Source organism: Salvelinus alpinus, chromosome 15 (genome assembly GCF_045679555.1).
Source record: "Salvelinus alpinus chromosome 15, SLU_Salpinus.1, whole genome shotgun sequence".
In the NCBI taxonomy this organism is placed as follows: domain Eukaryota; kingdom Metazoa; phylum Chordata; class Actinopteri; order Salmoniformes; family Salmonidae; genus Salvelinus; species Salvelinus alpinus.
The window spans coordinates 15,021,965-15,039,583 of record NC_092100.1 but is presented as its reverse complement, the minus strand read 5'-3'; the positions used below and the strand labels follow the sequence as shown (position 1 = coordinate 15,039,583).

The window sequence follows — 17,619 nt, the reverse complement described above, 5'->3', positions numbered from 1 at the left end:
AAACAATTAACGAACATGCACCTGTGGAATGGTTGTTAAGACACTAACAGTTTACAGACGGTAGGCAATTAAGGTCACCGTTATGAAAACTTAGAACACTAAAGAGACCTTTCTACTGACTCTGAAAAACACCAAAAGAAAGATGCCCAGGGTCCCTGCTCATCTGAGTGAACGTGCGTTACGCATGCTGCAAGGAGGCATGAGGACTGCAGATGTGGCCAGGGCAATAAATTGCAATGTCCGTACTGTGAGATGCCTAAGACAGCGCTACAGGGAGACAGGACGGACAGCTGATCGTTCTCGCAGTGGCAGACCCCGTGTAACAACACCTGCACAGGATCTGTACAGCCGAACATCACACCTGCGGGACAGGTACAGGATGGCAACAACTGCCCGAGTTATACCAGGAACGCACAATCCCTCCATCAGTGCTCAGACTGTACGCAATAGGCTGAGAGAGGCTGGACTGAGGGCTTGTAAGCCTGTTGTAAGGCAGGTCCTCACCAGACATCACCGGCAACAACGTCACCTATGTGCACAAACCCACCATCGCTGTGAGCCTCCGGGGACTGTGTGCCATGCTGTACCAGAGGGGCTAATTGGGAAAGAAAGGCAGACAGGTCAGGTCGTTCCTCTCCAGGAAGGATGAGACCATTCGTGCCTACTCCAATTCCCTTCTTGCTTGGCAATGAATTCCCTTTCCTGTAGAGCTCTACGGGCCTGCACATCCAATTGGTGACATCGTTCATCAGCCTGTCGTTCCAATCTGACGCTCAATTTCCTCCAACACTAATAGTTTCATCCTCTCTTGTAGGACAGCGGTCTGTGAATCGCTGAGGGCTAGTGAATGGCGGCTGCCATGGCCACTTCCAAAGGGGTATCTACTGGTCGAACTCTCTCTCCGTCTAGAGTGCCTCGACGATTTCCCTTTAGTTAAGGAGTGAGCGGAGCCTGCCTCAGGAAGCTGGTTGACCTGCGCTGTGGGGGTCACCTCCATGGGTTCTTCCTGTAGACCACTTTCCTGCTCCAAAGCAGTTCCCGGTCCTTGGCTCAGGGGGGATGGTTGATGGCTGAAACGTACAATTGATCCATCACCACTTTGAGCTCTGGTGGGCTTGCCCTTTGATGTGGGAAACTCGACCACATAATCCTTAAGATAACCAGGTGCTTGCCTGGTTCTTCTGGTGCTTGAGGATGAAGCCTTTGTTGCTTTAGGCTTAGCTCCTGGATATTTCCTTTGTTCCAAGACCTTTCCCTCAGCTGCTCTCTCCTCCTCTCTTCTTCCTTCCAGTGGAGACAATTCTTCCCTCTCCTCTTCCATTTCCTTTTCACCTGTTTTTGGTTCAGTCATCATCCAAACCGAAGGACCATTGAAAGATTAGTGGAATCTGTGTGGGTAGCTGGACAGGTAGGATGACTGACAGTGAAGGTGAACAGGTGGTCACGTGTCAGGTGACAGAGGAATGGATGAGACTGAGGCAGAAATTCCTTTAACCATAAAGTGGTATATTTACTGAGTAGTCTGTGCTGCATAACAAAGGAAACAAAATAACATGTATCCAATCAAATTCATAATCACAAAGATCAAATCATAATCATTCATTATTAACATAATTTAGGGAATTCAACAATCCAGTTCATTAAGAAGTCAAAAGTAATCATCCGTGAGTCATTTAGGCTCGTAACTATTTATCATAAAAGAATCCAAACAGTGAATGGTTATTCAATCTATTATCCCTATTAGTTTGATATCAAAGTCGATCAGTTCAGCAAACAATGACATTTCTCATTTCACCCTTTCAAGTGTCTTCATGTGTACATGTAATTAATTTCATTACATATTAACCATATCGATTGCATAATTGGCCTATGATGATGCGTAGGGCCGTGATCATTGACCATTCACATTACACAATATGTTTGTGTAATGATGGCCCACTCTCCCGATCGCAACAGATAGTTCAGATGAAAGGTAACAGAGTCTGTGGATTTACGTGGATTCATGGACGCACAGAACTTCTGGATTAGACAGAGTTAAGGAAGAGAAAGCAGCGAGATCGGGCAATGGCGATTTCCTCCTTTTATGGGGATGAGATCTGTCGGTCATTTCCACCTGACCTAATTAAAGCGCCATGAATTAAAGGATTATTCCACCAACTCCATGGGCCTTTTCTACAGCAGTACTTAATGCAGCTGGTGGCCACACCAGATACTGACTGTTACTTTTGATTTTGACCCCCCTTTGTTCAGAGACACATTATTCCATTTCTGTTAGTCACATGTCTATGGAACTTGTTCAGTTTATGTCTCAGTTGTTGAATCTTATGTTCATACAAATATTTACACATGTTAAGTTTGCTGAAAATAAACACAGTTGACAGTGAGAGGACTTCACTTTTTTCTTTTACTTATATGTACAAATATACTTATGTACGAAATCTCATTGTACACTTCATTGTTTTGAAAGCCAAATTCCTGCTGTTATTCTATATAAAAATAACAAGAATATTTGGAAGGGGATACACCATACACGAAATGGCACCCTATTCCGTGTATAGAGCACTGCCTTCCACAAGGGGTCATAGAGCATTACATTTGACTACAGGCCTATGTACAGTATAGAGTGCCTTATATGGGTTACAGATTGGGTTCTGACAGGAATACTACTGTCAAGTACAACAGTAAGATGGACAGGGGCGAGGTGAAAAAGAACATTTAAGGCTTTGATAAGATTAAATAACATTGATTCATTACATCATCTATGCCCGGGAATTTAGCATAAATTTTGACTGATGCATCTGGTCAACCAGGTCATTAGTGCCAAGCAAAAGACGTCATTTTCGCAAACGCAAGATTGGCTCCAAATGAATGACCATGTGCCAATCCCTTGGTAAATTGGAGCATAATTTCACAGTCTGACAACTCTTGATCTAGTTCCCAGAGGAGAGCGCAGGATTGACGCCACTCTGTTCCAACTCAGCGATCACTGCCATGTGTTTAAAGTCAGCTGGTTTGTGGTTGAAGGTCTCCACCAATCGAAAGATCTCCTGCCGCTGGGTTCCGTAGAACAGCTGCACCTGATTGGCCAAGCACTGAGCCAGATGTACTGTCTGCAAAACAGGAGTATTTGGTTAAAAGCCTTCCTCCACTTGGACCAAACCAAATTAAACAAGCTATACATTAGAAAAAGTTCTGGTAATTACAGTGTAAAAAATACCAGAGGTGAATGACATTGTTGTAATCTACAGAACAACTACTTGACTAATTACCATTCCACATTGCACAGTTGTTGATATAATTGATTAAATGTGTCGTGTGTATACAGTAGTGATTAGCCTGTATGAGTAAAGCTATTGTTGAATGTGGAGTATAACAGCTGCCTTCTAACATTGACCTCAACATCATTCTTGTTATGGATTTTTAAAGTGGTATTACATCATGTACAATGGCTTATTAGAAACAGCTTACCATGAATTTAGGGTCCATCTCGGCAGTCATGAGCACTACACCCTTGTCTTTCTGCAGGTCAGAATAGTGGTAGAGGATCAACTGACTGGGGGCGTGCTCTCCCATGGTCTGTGGAGGGAGTCAGGGAAACACCAGAGTCAATATAGTATAGAATCTACACCACAGATAATACAAGTGATCTAGGACTATAATCGTATTTCTATACATCAAATACTGAACCAAAATAAACGCAACACGGAAAGTTAAAATAAAAAGATCACAGAAATGTTCCATACGCACAAAAAAGCTTATTTCTCTCAAATGTTGTGCACAAATTTGTTTACATCCCTGTCAGTGAGCATTTCTCCTTTGCCAAGATAATCCATCCACTTGACAGGTGTGGCATATCAAGAAGCTGGTTAAACAGCATGATCATTAGACAAGTCAACCTTGTGCTGGGGGGGGGGGAAAGGCCACTCTTAAATGTGCAGTATTGTCACACAACACAATGCCACAGCTGTCTCAAGTTGAGGGATGTGAAATTGGCATGTTGTTGCAGGAATGTCCACCAGAGCTGTTGCCAGAGAATTGAATGTTCATTTCTCTATCATAAGGCGACCTAAGGTGGTTTTAGAGAATTTGGCAGTACATCCAACCGGCCTCAACAGCAGACCACATGTAACCACGCCAGCTCAGGACCTCCACATCCAGCTTCGTCACCTGCTGGATTGTCTGAGACCAGCCACCCGGACAGCTGATGAAACTGTGGAGTATTTCTGCCTGTAATAAAGCCCTGTTGTGGGGAAAAATTTATTCTGATTGGCTGAAATCCATAGATTAGGGTCTAATTTATTTATTTGAATTGACTGATTTCCTTATATGAAATTGTTGCATGTTGTTTTTATATTTTTGTTCAGTGTTGAAACCTATGGTGCTGTTTGGGTGAACTAGGATGAAGAGGGGCTCCCGAGTGGCGCAGCGGTCTAAGGCACTGCATGTCAGTGCTTGAGAAGTCACTACAGACACCCTGGTTCAATTCCAGGCTGTATCACAACCGGCCGTGATCGGGAGTCCCATAGGGCGGCGCACAATTGGCCCAGCATCGTCCGGGTTAGGGTTTGGCCGGTGTAGGCCATCATTGTAAATAAGAATTTGTTCTTAACTGACTTGCCTAGTTAAATAAAGGTTAAATAAATAAAACATTAAAAGAGGAGGTATAGGAGTTACCTGGACATTGATCAGGGACGTGAAATGCAGCTCGTGGTCCGACCACTGCCCCAGGAAAAATTCATAGCCCTCCTTTTGGGGTAACGCATACAGGAACTGGATGTAGGGCAGTAACACATTGTTATACAGGTGAGTAATACCTTTAAATGTTTTTGTATTCAACTTTCAGACAGATTAAAACCATTCAACATGAGTTCCAATAGTGGACTCATGAGTATAACATTTCTAAAAAAATATTGAAATGCTGGGATTCAATCATCTCAATTCACTGTTGTCCATACATTATTCAGGTTGTGGTTAACATGTTATGGAAGCGCTGAATATTAAAGCTTCCCTTTCTTTACTTGTACAATACTGCCATCAAGTGTCCTTTCCTGCATGTTACTCCTCAAACAACCACATCTGCTCTGTCACCATGCCACACAAATTGGCAAACAATTTGTTTGCCAAATTGTGTGCAGTCATTGTAAACACACTGCTTTATCATCAACCTTTGAACAAACTACAGTAGAGTTCTACTAGGCACAAAGCATGGAGATGCTTACCACAGGGTTGCACTTAGCTCTGTTGAAAATGACTTCAAAAACGTGAGCCTAAAATACAGCAAGAATTATGTCATTGTAATTATGCATTTGTTAAACTACTGTCAAAAGTGTTATCCGACAAAACTGCAAACTTACTGGTATGACAGCGCTTATGGTGTCTTTTGTGGCATAATACTGCCTCCAAAGCTGAAAACAAAATGAAAGTTACACAAAAAAAATGTATTTTATTCCTCTTATGAAAACATGAAAAATAACATTCTTTACATAGATATGCAAGGTTTGAATTACTCTAAACACTTAAACACGTACCTCTGCAATTTCTTCTCCAGACTTATCCTGGATCAAGTCCAAGTTCAGGATAGATCCTAGGGTCTGTGCAATAAACTTTAAATGGCATTATCCAGGTGGACAGGGTGATTTACCCTCATACAAAGCAATGGGCTTTAAAACCTAGTGTAAAGCAGTACACAAAATTCAACCGGATTATGCAAATTATATTAATACACCGATTTGACTTCTCACCTTGTCTTTGGTGAATCTGCCTGAACCATCAGCCTGGTTGTCACGCTTCTCTAACTGCAAATAAGATAAGATTTGTTGCATATAAATGGATGTCAATCAAACAGTGTTTCCTTATGTAGGGCATATTGGCACAAAGGCTGTCAGAGCATCTAGGGGTTGGCAAAAACATTGTTTCAGTGTAAAGAATTCTACAACCGTGGGACACCCTTCTAAGCAGCGGAGGGTAATCCATTACACCCAACAAAAGGTGTTATATTGGCAAGTCAGTTAAGAACAAATTCTTATTTACAATGACGACCTACCCCGGCCAAACCCGGACGACGCTGGGCCAATTGTGTGCCGCCCTATGGGACTACCAATCACGGCCGGATGTGATACAGCCTGTAATCGAACCAGTGACTGTAGTGACATTTACATTTAAGTCATTTAGCAGACGCTCTTATCCAGAGCGACTTACAAATTGGTGCATTCACCTTATGATATCCAGTGGAACAACCACTTTACAATAGTGCATCTAACTCTTTTAAGGGGGGGGGGGGGGGTTAGAAGGATTACTTTATCCTATCCTAGGTATTCCTTAAAGAGGTGGGGTTTCAGGTGTCTCCGGAAGGTGGTGATTGACTCCGCTGACCTGGCGTCGTGAGGTAGTTTGTTCCACCACTGGAGGCGTCACCACCAGTGACGCCTCTTGCACTGTGATGCAGTGCCTTGGACCACTAGGGTCAATATACAGAGCCTTCAGAAAGTATTCACACCCCTTGACTTTTCCACATTTTGTTATGTTATAAATTGGGATTAAAATGGATTTAATTCTCTCTCTTTTTTTACAATCTACACAAAATACTCAAATATCAAAGTGGAAGAAAAATGTTATCTACTAATACATCATGATTAGATAAGTATTCAACCCCCTGAGTTAATACATGTTAGAATCAACTTTGGCAGCGATTATAGCTGCAAGTCTTTTTGAGTAAGCCTCTACAAGCTTTGCACACCTGCATTGTACAATATTTGCCCATTATAATTTTTTTCAACCCATTTACATTTTAGTCATTTAGCAGGAACTCGTATCCAGAGCAACTTCAAGCTCTGTCAAGGCGGTTGTTGATCACTGCCAGACATCCATTTTCAAGACTTGCCATAAATGTTCAAGCCAATTTAAGCCAAAACTAATTAGGCCACTCAGGAACATTCAATGTTATCATAGTAAGCAACTCCAGTGTATATTTGGCCTTATGTTTTAGGTTATTGTGCTGCTGAAAGGTGAATTTGTTTCCCAGTGTCTGTTGGAAAGCAGACAACCAGATTTACCTCTAGGATTTTGTCTGTGCTTAGCTCTATTCCGTTTATTTTTATCCTAAAAAAACTCCCAGTCCTTGCTGATGACAAGCATTCCCGTAACATGATGCAGCCATCACCATGCTTAAAAATTTGAAGATTGGTACTCAGTGATGTGTTGGATTTTCCACAAACATAATGTTTTGTATTCTGGGCAAAAAGTACATTACTTTAGTGCCTTATTGCAAACAGGATGCATGTTTTGGAATATGTGTATTCTGTACAGGCTTCCTTCTTTTCACTCTGTCCATTAGGTTAGTATTGTGGAGTAACTACAATTTGTTGATACATCCTCAGTTTTCGCCTATCACAGCCATTCAATTCTCAAACTCTTTTACAGTCACCATTGGCCTCAAGCTGAAATCCCCAAGCAGTTTTTTTCCTCTCTGGCAACTGCGTTCAGAAGGAAGCCTGTATCTTTGTAGTGACTGGGTGTATTGATACACCATCCAAAGTGTTATTAATAACATCACCAAGCTCAAAGGGATATTCAATGTCTGCTTTTTTTTTACCTTTCTACCAATAGGTTCCCTTCTCTGTGAGGCATTGGTAAACCTCCTTGGTCTTTGTGGTTGAAATTCACTACTCGACCGAGGGAACTTACAGACAATTGTATGTGTCGGGTACAGAGATAGGGTAATCGTTCAAAAACCATGTTAACCACTATTATTGCCGGGCCGCCCCCAGGTGGTGAGGGTAGGTAACAACATCTCCACCCCGCTGATCCTCAACACTGGGGCCCCACAAGGGTGCGTTCTGAGCCCTCTCCTGTACTCCCTGTTCACCCACGACTGCGTGGCCATGCACGCCTCCAACTCAATCATCAAGTTTGCGGATGACACTACAGTGGTAGGCTTGATTACCAACAACGACGAGATGGCCTACAGGGAGGAGGTGAGGGCCCTCGGAGTGTGGTGTCAGGAAAATAACCTCACACTCAACGTCAACAAAACAAAGGAGATGATTGTGGACTTCAGGAAACAGCAGAGGGAGCACCCCCCTATCCACATCGACGGGTCAGTAGTGGAGAAGGTGGAAAGTTTTAAGTTCCTCGGTGTACACATCACGGACAAACTGAATTGGTCCACCCACACAGACAGCGTTGTGAAGAAGGCGCAGCAGCGCCTCTTCAACCTCAGGAGGCTGAAGAAATTCGGCTTGTCACCAAAAGCACTCACAAACTTCTACAGATGCACAATCGAGAGCATCCTGTCGGGCTGTATCACCGCCTGGTACGGCAACTGCTCCGCCCACAACCGTAAGGCTCTCCAGAGGGTAGTGAGGTCTGCAGAACGCATCACCGGGGGCAAACTACCTGCCCTCCAGGACACCTACACCACCCGATGTCACAGGAAGGCCATAAAGATCATCAAGGACAACAACCACCCAAGCCACTGCCTGTTCACCCCGCTATCATCCAGAAGGCGAGGTCAGTACAGGTGCATCAAAGCAGGGACCGAGAGACTGAAAAACAGCTTCTATCTCAAGGCCATCAGACTGTTAAACAGCCACCACTAACATTTAGCGGCCGCTGCCAACATACTGACTCAACTCCAGCCACTTTAAAAATGGGTATTGATGGAAATTATGTAAAAATGTACCACTAGCCACTTTAAACAATGCCACTTAATATAATGTTTACATACCCTACATTACCCATCTCATATGTATATACTGTACTCTATATCATCTACTGCATCTTGCCATCTTTATGTAATACATGTACCACTAGCCACTTTAAACTATGCCACTTTATGTTTACATACCCTACAGTACTCATCTCATATGTATATACCGTACTCTATACCATCTACTGCATCTTGCCATGCCGTTCTGTACCACCACTCATTCATATATCTTTATGTACATATTCTTTATCCCTTTACACTTGTGTGTGTGTATAAGGTAGTAGTTGTGGAATTGTTAGGTTAGATTACTTGTTGGTTATTACTGCATTGTCGGAACTAGAAGCACAAGCATTTCGCTACACTCGCATTAACATCTGCTAACCATGTGTATGTGACTAATAAAATTTGATTTGATTTGATTTTTGATTTGATTTGATTTGATTTATTGCACTCAGAGTGAGTCCATGCAACTTATTGATTCAAGACATTTCAGCAAATTTCTAAAAACAAAATTCCACATTGTAGGGTATTGTGTGTTGATCGGTGGCACAAAACCTCAATGAATATCCATTTTAAATTCAGGCTGAATTGTGGAAAAATTCAAGTTGTGTGAAAACTTTCTTTAGCTTAATAGCTGGGCCGGTGATAGCTAGCTAATGCTAACCCTTGCTAGGTACCGTCTGATACATTGCTGTGTCCGGTCTTCTCTCAACCCCTCCAATTACATTGGAACTTACTCTACTGTTTATCTGGGTGGTTGGTCCAAACGACGCTAGGAATGATTATTAAACTTCTCAAAACGCTGGTAGTGGGTTCAGATTCCTATAACCTGAAGCATGACCACACAATGTAAATACACACCATTAACGCACACCAGCCCAGCTCGTGCTTACATGGTTGTGCGCATGAGTCAGGTGAAATCATGAACCCAGAATATATATATATATTTTTTTTTTTATAAGGACCAACCACCCAGACAACCAGCTCGGACTGCGAGGTCAATTTCCAAAATCAAAACACTGGGTTCTCTTAGACTGTAGACTTGCTTGCCATCACCCGTCAGGTCCAAGAGACTAAGGTCAATATAACCTCAGAACTTAGTAACCTACCTCCTGCTCCATGAGTTTGACGAACTCTGATTGTTTGGAGTGTCCGAGTGGCTCCCGTTTAATTTCATTTCGCTTCTCGAGTCGAGCATTGAACTCCTGCGGTTTGGCACTGAAAAAATAAATAAAGGCTGGTTAGGAAATCCGTAAGTTCAAAACTAAGTTACAGTTCAGCCTAGATATGAAAAGACAAAATGGCGAAAAGAACAGTTTATTTTGTAGCAGGAAACATCTCAGAGGAGAGTGACTGTCATGACTTCAGTTAGACCTTTAATTATCCAGACCAGGACAAAAGACTTACAAGCTCTACAATATCAAAGTTAGCTTCGGCTAGTAGTTATTAGTACTGTCACTCAATCCTTGTCCTGGTATGTGCAAGCTTTTGTTCCTGCCCAGTACAAAAAAATAAATGAATTCTCTTGATTAAGTTAGTTGAATCAGGAGGGTAAGTACCGAGTAGTAGAAAGTTCAAATTAGAAGTGTTCTTGGGTCTCAAAAATGAGACCTGCAAAATCCCCATACATACACACACACGACCAGATCCGACCCAAACATGTCATAGATTAGAGAGACCCGGGTCCAAGTTGGGTTGGGTCTGTATTGGATCCAAATGGGGCGGCAGGTAGCCTAGTGGTTAGAGCGTTGGACTAGTAACCGGAAGGTTGCAAGATCGAATCCCCGAGCTGACAAGGTAAAAATCTGTTGTTCTGCCCCTGAACAAGGCAGTTAGCCCACTGTTCCTAGGCCGTCATTGAAAATAAGAATTTGTTCTTAACTGACTTGGCTAGTTAAATAAAGGTAAAATAAAAAATGCATCCCGAAAGATTTAAAAAAAATGTATTGCTGAAGAAACAAGCAAAACATGGACAATTTTTTTGTATCAAAAATAACGATTTGTCTAAAGCATAGTATTTTCATAAAAGTTGTATTAGAGGATGATTTTATGGGATGATGACCACTTGCTAGACAGAGCAGCGCATAGTTCAGTTTCGTCTGTAACCTAATATTCTCTATTATTTTTAATTTGTGCACCATCAAATTCTAGCCTATTAAACTGTTTTGATAAAAATGTATTTAGACTTAATAAGGTAGGCTATACTGAGTGTACAAAACATTAAGAACACCTGCTCGCTCCATGACAGAATGACCAGGTGAAAGCTATGATCCCTTAATTGATGTCCCTTGTTAAATCCACTTCAATCAGTGTAGATGAAGGGGAGGCGACAGGTTAAATTAGGATTTTTAAGGCTTGAGACAAGGGATTGTGTATGTGCGCTATTCAGAGGGTGAATGGGCTAGACAAAAGATTGAAGTGCCTTTGAACGGGGTATGGTAGTTGGTGTCAGGTGCACCGGTTTGAGTGTGTCAAGAACTGCAAAGCTTCTGGGTTGAAGAACAGTCCACCATCCAAAGAACATCCAGCCAATTTGAAAACTGTGAGAAGCATTGGCGTCAACATGGGCCAGCATCCCTGTGGAATGCTTTTGACACCTTGTAGAGTCCATGCCCCCAATAAATTGAGGCTGTTCTGAGGAAAATAGGGGGTGCAACTCAATATTAGGAAGGTGTTCCTAATGTTTTGTACACTCAGTGTATAGCCTGTTTGGTAGGCTATAATTCAGGTCTAACGAGCATAATATTTTTTTGTTACAAATTAAATGTAGATATACACTACCGTTCAAAAGTTTGGGGTCACTTAGAAATGTCCTTGTTTTTTTGTCCATTAAATTAACATCAAATTGATCAGAAATACAGTGTAGACATTGTTAATGACTATTGTAGCTTGAAACGGCCCATTATCAGCAACCATCACTCCTGTGTTCTAATGGCACGTTGTGTTAGCAAATCCAAGTTTATCATTTTAAAAGGCTAATTGATCATTAGAAAACCCTTTTTCAATTTTGTTAGCACAGCTGAAAACTGTTGTTCTGATTAAAGAAGCAATAAAACCGGCCTTCTTTAGACTAGTTGAGTATCTGGAGCATCAGCATTTGTGGGTTCGATTACAGGCTCAAAATGGCCAGAAACAAAGACCTTCTTCTGAAACTCGTCAGTCTATTCTTGTTCAGAGAAATGAAGGCTATTCCATGTGAGAATTTGCCAAGAAACTGAAGATTTCGTAAAACGCTGTGCACTACTCTTCACAGAACAGCTCAAACTGGCTCTAACCAGAATAGAAAGAGTGGGAGGCCCCGGTGCACAACTGAGCAAGAGGACATTTTACTCAAACACATACCTATAAATAGTAAAACCAGAGAAACTGATAATTTTGCAGTGGTTTCTTAATTTTTTTCCAGAGCTGTATATATCCGTTTTATAGAATTAGCCTACACAGCCTTAAGTTTGGTTTGAAAGAAAAGTAATCCAAGCCACAGCGCCCAGGGAGGACTGGGTCTGGAAAGAGCACCAAAAGGCAACTTTTTCCAGATCCTCCTACAGTCACATGCATGTTAGACGTGTTGATATTTATATACTAATCAAAAAGAGCAGATTCTGATGTTTCCAAATAACCTATCTTTGCCAAACAACTAGCAAAGAAGAAACATTTGTGGATGAGCTCTGCTTGAAAATAGACCTTTTTGTCAGAATTGCAGTGGCACTCACGACACTCAAAAGCACTAACATAATTAAATTCAAAATATGCTATTCTGTTTTTTAAATACATTTTCATATTGTTCCTTAAGACCTGCCTAAATTAAAAATAATGGATTTCTTTGTGATGGCGTATATTAAAATGTAGCCTATTTATAAATAAACACTTGAATTGTGTTAATGGTTTTTCATTTATAGATTAATAAATGCTTTTGTATTCTTTGAAATAATAATAAAAAAATCGTATTCTAATATCACCTAAGACCTTCATAAACAACCAACGGATACATTTTGCGATAGCATTGGAATGTTGAGGCAGGTGTAACGGATGTGAAATGGCTAGCTAGTTAGCGGGTACGCGCTAATAGCATTTCAATCGGTTACGTCACTTGCTCTGAGACCTGAAGTAGGGTTTCCCCTTGCTCTGCAAGAGCCGTGGCTTTTGTGGAGCGATGGGTAACGATGCTTCGTGGGCGACCGTTGTTGATGTGTGCAGAAGGTCCCTGGTTCGCGCCCGGGTCGGGGCGAGGGGACGGTTTAAAGTTATACTGTTACATTGATGCTGTTGACCCGGATCACTGGTTGCTGCGGAAAAGGAGGAGGTTGAAAGGGGGGTGAGTGTAACGGATGTGAAATGGCTAGCTAGTTAGCGGGTACGCGCTAATAGCATTTCAATCGGTTACGTCACTTGCTCTGAGACCTGAAGTAGGGTTTCCCCTTGCTCTGCAAGAGCCGCGGCTTTTGTGGAGCGATGGGTAACGACGCTTCGTGGGTGTCAGTTGTTGATGTGTGCAGAGGGTCCCTGGTTCGCGCCCGTGTCGGGGCGAGGGGACGGTCTAAAGTTATACTGTTACACAGGCGTCAGCTGAATTGGGATGCCTCGAGGCCCGGCTATTCTAGTGAATAAAGAATAAAATGTAAATATGATACATTTTTGTTTGTCATTTAAAATTGGCCACAACAGGACTCCAATGGTCAAGTACTGATTTTTGGAACCCCGAGTCATCAGGTTGGGGTGGACCCGTGAAGGCCTCTAGTTCAGATAGCAAGTTAGTACTACACTGGAACAAAAAGCCTATACACGCCACACTCAGTTGACAAAGCATTAGCAAGGATGAGAAATATGCAGCAATCAACAATCATTTATAACCCTTCATCTCACGCTGTACCATTCGTGTCACAAGCCAAGATATCGTTATCTAGCTGGGGTGTATTCATTATGCCTATTCTGTTGCAAAACGTCAACAAACCGTTTACTCCAAACGGACAACGTTTTGGAAAAGTAGTTATTTGGCAAATTCAGATAGGTTCCTCCCCGTTACGTTTGGTTATCAAACGGTAATTTTTTTTCCGAAGACGTAATGAATAAAACCTTGAGACCAGGGGTGTATTCACTAGGAACCAAACGAAACGGGACCAACCTGAATTTGTCCAATAACTCGTTTTCGTAGCAAAACGGTCTGGACTAATGATTACACCCCTGCTAGCTAACAGTTGGCAAGACTTGGCTAGCTGACTACACATGGGAAATTAATTTAACAAACAGTGAAAGTTGCACACCAAGATTAGCTAGCACCCAGTGTTATTGCCATGTAATGTAGGTAAATTAGCAAGCTAACGTTAAACTAATATTTGCTAGCGTGTGACTTTATTCGCTTATAACGTTACCTCCGTAGCTTTCTGATCTTTTCCTGATATTTATTATAATATGGATTGTCCTCCAGTTCCGGCTCTTTCTCCTTCTTCACAGAAAATGCTCGAAACTGCGACGGCACCAGGCCTGGGATGTGCGGTCGGATTCCAGTTGCCCTGACCGCTAGCATCCCACGGTACAAACAAGACATTTGCACCATGGCCGCCGCCATCTTCCCCACTTCGCCGTCGTCGCACATAAATAACACGCCGTAAAGAAACAATGTCAACATAAAAATTCGTTCCGAGGATCTGTACTGTGTCAATTACAATTATGAGAAAGGCCTATATAACAATTAAATGGCCTTCACATTTTTAAAGTAGTTTAAGAATTTTAATTCAATCCACAAATGTCCCAAAATCACTACAGGAACATAATAATATGTATAACACATAATATGTGCATAATATGTGCATAATATGTGCATTCATTTCAAAATTAGTTTGGAATGCATCAAAACAAGCTTGGAATGCAACAGCAATGGCACAGACAGAGTATGTGAGAATTCTCCAATTCATCCGTGCATGTAACCCAAGTAAAAGTAATACATGAGATAAATATACAGAACAACGTTTTGTCCTATATTTATATGTTATTTGTATTACTTTTAAAAAATCTCAGCCAGAATCCCTGCAGGAGGCCTTTTGCCTTTTGGTAGGCTGTCATTGTAAATAAGAATTTGTTCTTAACTGACTTGCCTAGTTAAATAAAGGTTAAATAAAAAAATTAAACTTCACGTTAATAACTGTAAATATGAACAAAACAAGCCCAACCTTTTCAAGCACTGAAATCTAATTTGTAGTTTTTAATTTCCCTATCGTGGACATGGCCTATCTTTTTTCTGAGAGATCCCAGCTAGTACATAACGTTCTGAGAACCATACGTTTCTTAGAGCTTGGTGAGAGCGTGGTTGTCCTATGGTAATTTTGTATACAACCTTCCCACAACTTTCTGGGAATGGTGTAGAATAGTTGCTTGGTTTGTGAACATTCTCAGCACATTTAAGGAACTTGACAAAAAAATGAATCGTTTCTTGGTATTTTGTAAAAGTTCAAAGATGGCTACATTTAATTTATGTTCTAGGAACGTTCACCAACTGGTTTGACATTGGAAATGTTCTCATAGTTCAGCGAACGTTAAGATTTTTATTTTATTTAACATTTATTTAACTAGGCAAGTCAGGTTGGTAAGAAACAACATTCTTCTGAGGGAAATACAGTACTTCAGCATCAATTGTTATTGGTCACATATGCATATTTAGCAGATTAAATTGTTTTTAATGTTTTGTACAGTCAGTGTATGTCGGTTGGGTTCTGTGGTCAGGTAGTGATAGTGGCCTCTTTTGGTGAGATGGTGTAAGTGCACTATGTTCAATGAACAGTGACAGTAAGCTACAGTTATGTATTGTGGTTATTAACATTGGTCCTGGACAGCCACATGGAGTGCAGGCTTTTTGTTCCTGCCCAGCACTACACTAACACACATAATTCAACCAATGAATGTCTCGGTGATTAGATTAACCAAGTACATTAGTGATGTGCTAGAACAAAAGCCTGCATAGCCTGTGGTTCTCCAGAATCAGCGTTAGTGACCACAGTAAATATAGAGTCATGTGCACTTCTATCAAAACCCCACAAGAGGGCACTCTGATTATGTCTCATGAGAGCAGAATTGTTGGTCGTTTGTATGTTAACTTCTAGAGTAGAATTATCAAAGATGCATATTTTAAAATATATTTATTATGTTGTATTACATTCTGGTACATTATTTTAGGAAAATATCAGACTCGATAAATTATGTTTGGCCCAAATATAGTCCTCTCTGATTTCACACAACACAATAGAGCGACCAATAAGAGCTTAAACATATTTAAAGGATAAAAGTGATTTGTACTGCTTGTTGTCATTCACTGAGTGTACCGGTACTATACCTTCTAAGGTCTGTAGTAGATATTATTCATGATGTGACTGTACCTTATGCAGAATAAAGTCTTAAGGGGTTGAGCATTGAGAGGCGCTGCGTTGTTTGGCTCACGGTAGCAGAGCATAACTCTAGCCAGAGAGGGGAGTTCCACTAGGCCGAGGCCGGGAAACTCTGGGCTGCTCCACCTGCATGCACACCCCACACATGCACACCCCCCACCCACACACACACTCTCAGAGGCCCAGGGTGTGCTGGCCAGCAGGTTTTCCGCCTGGCTGACCGCTCTAGAATATGTGAGTGCATGGCTGGCCACAGGAGAGGTGAGGGACGAGGTACACAGTGTCACGGCAGCAGCCCCATCCACCTGGCCACAACAGCCTGACAGGTTAACATGCAATACTGTAGGGAGGCCTGGGTTATAATGCTCTCTTCTCTCTCTCTCTCTCTCTCTCTCTCTCTCTCTCTCTCTCTCTCTCTCTCTCTCTCTCTCTCTCTCTCTCTCTCTCTCTCTCTCTCTCTCTCTCTCTCTCTCTCTCTCTCTCTCTCTCTCTCTCTCTCTCTCTCTCTCTCTCTCTCTGCCTACAATTACAAAGATGTCTCATGCTGAAATTATTACTTATGAATTGTAGGTTATTGTTTGAAGAAATAATTGTTAGACAATTTTTTTTTCTGTTTGTGAAGAATGGGTTAGAGAGCTGAGCTTAGAAGGGTGAAGGTGGCAGCCATAGTTTTGTACATTAGATACTTTTTTGTGTCACATGAAAATGAAGGATATACCCTAATGTTCCCTCAGTCTATTTGGATCTTGACGCTACAGAAAAAAGGCTTCGGGGTTGGGGTCAATTCCATTTCAATTCAGGACGTAAACTGATATTCAAATGTTCCTTAATGCTTCTCAATGAGGATGTACTCTATGTATCCTCTGTTAGTACCATCTGATGGCAGCCGGCTGAACCTGTCAATCTGGTCCGGGTACTCCATGAATCATCTGTTAGTACCATCTGATGGCAGCAGGCTGAACCTGTCAATCTGGTCCGGGCTGCCCTGGCAGTGCTGGTAAGCCAGTTCCAGGTTGTTATCAGTTTGGGTGAAACAGAGTACCGTTAGTGGGTACCCCTTGAGGAGCAGTTTGCCGTACCAGGAGGACTGGGTGAGGGCGTAGATCAGGTTCCCCACAGCAGCGTCTGGGCCTGCGAGCTCCAGCTGGTCTGTTGTAATGGTCTTCACAGCGCCCTCTGTCAGTTGGAGGCCGGTATTGCAGTTGATGGACTGCGGGATCCAATTACCATGTTCTATGGTGAAATGCAGAGAGCCGCTACGGGAGCTAATGCCGCTGGTAACCACGAAGCTGTGGGGGAGAAAATGAAAAAGTGGATTGGATTAAGTTTGTTTGGATATAGGCATGTAGTTTGGCTTTGGGTAAAGGCGTGTAGTACAGTGCCTTCAGAAAGTATTCACACCCCTTGACTGTTACAGCCTGAATTTAAAATTAGATTTTGTGTCACTGGCCTACACAAAATACCCCATAATGTCAAAGTGGAATTATGTTTGTAGACATGTTTACAAATGAATAAAAAATGAATAGCTGAAATGTCAAG

The 17,619-nt window shown here is 41.9% G+C and overlaps 1 protein-coding gene across 2 annotated transcripts; it reads right to left on the bottom strand.

Moving 5' to 3' along the window:
- Positions 1 to 2,386: 2,386 nt before the first annotated feature.
- On the bottom strand, positions 2,387 to 14,401 carry LOC139539534 (ATP synthase mitochondrial F1 complex assembly factor 1-like). 2 transcript variants are annotated; one of them, XM_071342581.1, is made up of 9 exons: positions 14,074 to 14,401; positions 9,817 to 9,925; positions 5,742 to 5,795; positions 5,529 to 5,603; positions 5,355 to 5,405; positions 5,220 to 5,267; positions 4,675 to 4,770; positions 3,469 to 3,576; positions 2,387 to 3,110 (listed from the first exon to the last, which is right to left on the bottom strand). In XM_071342581.1, exons 1-9 carry the CDS (start codon positions 14,328 to 14,330, stop codon positions 2,931 to 2,933), a joined length of 978 nt encoding a protein of 325 aa, XP_071198682.1. In that variant the 5' UTR covers positions 14,331 to 14,401; the 3' UTR covers positions 2,387 to 2,930. The 2 variants fall into 2 exon arrangements, with proteins under 2 accessions (XP_071198682.1, XP_071198683.1); XM_071342582.1 differs by having other exon boundaries at positions 5,529 to 5,591.
- Positions 14,402 to 17,619: the final 3,218 nt, after the last annotated feature.